At 56.0% G+C, this 4,485-nt stretch overlaps 1 protein-coding gene across 1 annotated transcript; it reads left to right on the forward strand.

Annotated features, from left to right (window-relative positions):
* Positions 1-2,830: 2,830 nt before the first annotated feature.
* Positions 2,831-4,221, forward strand: SOX14 (SRY-box transcription factor 14). Its single transcript, XM_025448997.3, has one exon. The coding sequence runs from the start codon at positions 2,913-2,915 to the stop codon at positions 3,633-3,635; it is 723 nt and encodes a 240-aa protein (XP_025304782.1). The 5' UTR covers positions 2,831-2,912; the 3' UTR covers positions 3,636-4,221.
* Positions 4,222-4,485: the final 264 nt, after the last annotated feature.

The raw sequence follows: 4,485 nt of genomic DNA on the forward strand, positions 1-4,485 counted from the left end.
ATCCCACCAGGGCTTGCCCCTCCCTACTAATCCGCTCAGGGGTCAGAGATTATGAACTAGGATGGAATGTGAGATGTTTAGAGAGTAGCGCAGACAAAAAGAAAGAAGAGGAAATTTGAAGAACTGAACGAGGGCGCACGCCTGCCCGGAGTTGCCTCGGGGCAACTAGAAGGAGTTGGCTCAGAGGCTGCAAACAGAAGAAAAGGTCTACGACCTTGTGCCAGATCCCCTCCTTGAGCAGTTTCTTAGAGGTTGGTTTGCATTAGCCCATTAACTCTGCGTGTGGGTTTGGTGTCCCTCGAGGGTTCCAGAGTGAGAGTTGGCGGGTCTCCGCCAGACACTATAGCTCCCTGCAGATACAAGCATTTCTGTCATTCTTTCCTCAAACCGTAGCGATCGCCCAGTGGAATTCAAGTTGCCTGGCTCTTAGACCTCCAATCCCTGGCAGGCTCCCAGCGCAGTGCTCAGTCCGAAAGCTAGTCCAACCTGAGTAGAGGTTGCCTGAGACTCTTGAAACCCTCCCCGGACTGGGTTGAAAAACACCTCTACTTCCTGATGCGTCAAGCTAAGTGAAACCTCTTGCAGAGAAAACGGGGTTAGAGGGCAGGATGAAGGCCCGGGCTGGTGCTGAGAATAATGTAAGGACTGTGCGCCTGATCACAAGCCCACACCGAGGTGGCGCACTTGGCCTCAGGTCTATTGTCAAGGAAGCCAGGTCTCCGACTACAGCCTAAAGGAAATAAGCACAGGCGTAAAAATCAGTCTTCCAGTGAGATCTATCTATATGACAGGTTTTGGTGGCTCCGACAGTCTAGTCAAGGAGTTTGCCTTTGGCTTGCAGTACCATCTAATTTTTAAGTCCTGGCTCCGCGTGGGGTGGAAAACAAAATGGGGTTTTCAAATCTCATACACCTGGCATTACCACTTCCCACTGGAGTTATTTGGCAAATCACTTAGCCTTTCTCAACGTCAGTTTCCTAATCTGCAAAATGGGCATAGTGCCCACCTCTCTGAAGGGCGTGCTCAGGATAGGAAATGCCACAGGTCTAACTGTAGAAAGGAGATGCAAAGCCTTCGCCTCAAACCTGACACACTACATGCTTAAGAAAGCCCCTCTCTCCCTGTCTCTTCATTTTCTGCTTACCTCCCCCACCCCCAACTCCTCCAAGCTCTCGGAGCCGCGCGTTTCTGGTCGGTCCTCCCGAGAGAGGCTGGTGCAAAAGCCAATAAGCCTGGAACACACGCAGGTCCTGCTGGGCCTGGGACAATGGTTTCCATTTAATAAATATTTCCCCCAAGGGCATTTCACATTGGGCAGGCAATTATTCAAAGGAAACAGGCACGCAGGTTGGCTCTGCGGGTTATTTCGTCCTCTTTACCCGAAGAATGCTCATCTGACGCAAGAAACGAGTCTTGAATTCTCGCTGGGTGGAAGAGGTGCCCAGGGACAAATCGACCCTGGGTGCCGATGCAGCCCGAGACTCCATCCTACGGCATCCGTAGACGGGGCAAGGGGGGAGCGCCGACGCCCCACCGGGAGGAGGCCCGACCTCCAGGCTGTCCTTCCCGTATGAACAGATGCGGGGGGTGGGGGGGGGGAGTTGGAGATCCAAAAACATTAAATAATAATACCGTAAATAGGAATCCTGACGGAAATCCCATTCCCCGGCCCCTCCACAGAAGTGAAGAGCGGATCGCTGCGCTCTTCAAGGCGCACCCACCAGGGTTTGAAAACCGCACTGCCGGACCCACGGCCTTCCAGCAGCGGCTTGGAACGCCCCGCTGTGCTAGCCCGGACCCAGCGCTCCGCCCGGGCGCCAAGTCCCGGGGCAGGGGTGGAGGCGGAGCTGGGGGGGGGGGGGCATCCCGAGAGAACGCCGCCAAAGAACCCCAGGGGAACGGCTGGAAAAGTTTATTTCGCTTTTTAACCTGAGTTTGATACATTCTTTTTCTTTTCCGAGGATCTTTGACAAGATGGGAAAGTGCTGTCCTTGCATTTCGTGGCGAGGCCGCCCTATTTATCAGCACACGCTCTCGGCTCACTCGCTTTGCCGCCCCCTCCCTAGGTCTTTGTATTCGGAGCCCCAATTCTCTTGCGCACGACCGGGAAAGGAAACGGGCACGAAGAGTTTTATTTGTTGACAGTGCTAGAAACAATGTGGAATCCAAGTCCCCAGTCCTGAACCGGCCGCTCGGTTCTCTCCCTCTCGGTGTCTTCCCCTCACACCTCTCCCCACCCCCGCTAGGCGCGCGCTCTCTTCCTCCCCGGGCGCGCTGGCAGGTGCGCCCCCTCGCCTTCTCTGCAGCTGATTGGCGCCCAGGTTGGGGAGTCACCGCCCCGCGCTTATGTCAGAGTGCGTGCTGTCCGGGCCCACCTCGCCTTTGAACTTCGCCGCTTTTGGCTCCCGTTCACCAGCCTCCCTGCATTCTCAGCCAGGTGCTGTGCTAGGCAAGGCGGCTCCGGGAAACGCACGGGAGGGGGGGAGGGAACCACAGCGGTAGACACAGGAGAGAAGAGAACCAGAGAAGGCGAAGGTGGAGAGGGGGAGAAGGAGGAGCTTCCCGCCCTCGCCAGCAAATTACCTGGCCACTTAATCCCAGAGACTCCGGTACTTGGGCCCCAGCCTCTCTGGTGCCGGCAGCCCCCAGCCGGCTGCCCTCTCCTCCCCCGCCCTTCCTGTCCTCACTCGCCCCCCGCCCCTCCCGGGGGCCTGCCTGGGTGCCGGGACTGGCATGATCAGCTGAACTTTGCGGGATTAGCGCTTCTCTCTGGCTTCCCCTCAGCGGTGCGGAGGCGAGGGGAGCACAGAGCACCGGCTCAGGACGGACAAACAGGCAGACAGACAGCCGCGCCCAGGCTCGCCTGCAGAGCCCCTACACTCCCCACCCCCACCCGCCTAGCCTCCGGGACCATGTCCAAACCTTCAGACCACATCAAGCGACCCATGAACGCCTTCATGGTATGGTCCCGAGGCCAGAGGCGCAAGATGGCCCAGGAAAACCCCAAGATGCACAACTCAGAGATCAGCAAACGCCTAGGCGCCGAATGGAAGCTTCTGTCCGAGGCAGAGAAGAGGCCGTACATCGACGAGGCCAAGAGGCTACGCGCCCAGCACATGAAGGAACACCCTGACTACAAGTACCGGCCGCGGCGCAAGCCCAAGAACCTGCTTAAGAAGGACAGGTATGTCTTCCCCCTGCCCTACCTGGGCGACACGGACCCGCTCAAGGCGGCCGGCCTGCCCGTGGGGGCCTCCGACGGCCTCCTGAGCGCGCCCGAGAAAGCCCGGGCCTTCTTGCCGCCAGCCTCGGCGCCCTACTCCCTGCTGGACCCCGCGCAGTTTAGCTCAAGCGCCATCCAGAAGATGGGTGAAGTGCCCCACACCTTGGCCACCGGCGCACTGCCCTACGCGTCCACCCTGGGCTACCAGAACGGCGCCTTCGGCAGCCTCAGCTGCCCCAGCCAACACACGCACACGCACCCGTCCCCCACCAATCCGGGCTACGTGGTGCCCTGTAACTGTACCGCCTGGTCTGCCTCCACCCTGCAGCCCCCCGTCGCCTACATCCTCTTCCCGGGCATGACCAAGACTGGCATAGACCCTTATTCGTCAGCCCATGCCACGGCCATGTAACCCCCAGCCCAGCCCACCAGACCTGGAGGGTGGCCTGGAAGTGGGGTCTGCACCCTGTCCTCTGCGCCTAGCCCGGGCCTGCAGACGCCTCCGGGTGAGCCGTGCCGCTGCCCGCTACCCTACCCCAGACTCTGCCTCTCTTCCAGGGCGATGGTAGGGGCGTCCTCCCCGGACCCAAGGCGCAGACAGGTGCCAGAAACTTGTGAACATATGACAGCTATACAGCTGCCCCTACCCCGACTGTCCCAAAACAGATCTCCGACTGTACCCCCTTTGGACAAAAAAAAAAAAAAAAAAAAAAAAGTAGGCAGTTTTGCTTTATTTATGTCCCCTTCTCTCTCCTCTGATGGGCTTTGGACTCCAGAACTCCCAGATCCTGGTATTATATCTAGAATACGCATATATATTTTTTCTTTTGCACCCTGAAGAGTTAGCTGTGTCTCTGTGTTTTGCCATCAGACACAACTAGATGCCATTTGCTCTTTATGTGTGGGGGGAAAGGCTTAAAACTTTAAAACTACAGAAAGGGAAATATTTCTATTAAAAATCATGCTATGATAGTGTTTGCTTCTTTAAAGGTAAAACAAAGGGACCCACATGATTATTTTCTTTGTATAAAGCAGTGCTCCTAGAGACCTAAGTTTACTTTTAGACAGAATGTCGGGTTATGAAGTCAGGAAGTAGAAAGTGAACAAAAATTAAAAGAATAAAAACATCCTAAATGGTCATAAATGTTTTGACGATGTCTTGGAAATGTACCTAGAAGGATTTCACCTCCTTACTCTGTTCATTTGTTGAACAAAGACGTTTTGAATAAAGACAATCTGTCATTGCAAAAAGTAACCTTTGA

The sequence above is a fragment of the Canis lupus genome, chromosome 23 (assembly GCF_003254725.2).
Source record: "Canis lupus dingo isolate Sandy chromosome 23, ASM325472v2, whole genome shotgun sequence".
NCBI lineage: Eukaryota > Metazoa > Chordata > Mammalia > Carnivora > Canidae > Canis > Canis lupus.

Coding starts and splice junctions, on each gene's coding strand:
- SOX14 (XM_025448997.3), top strand. CDS start 2,913: ATGTCCAAACCTTCAGACCACATCAAGCGACCCATGAACGCCTTCATG.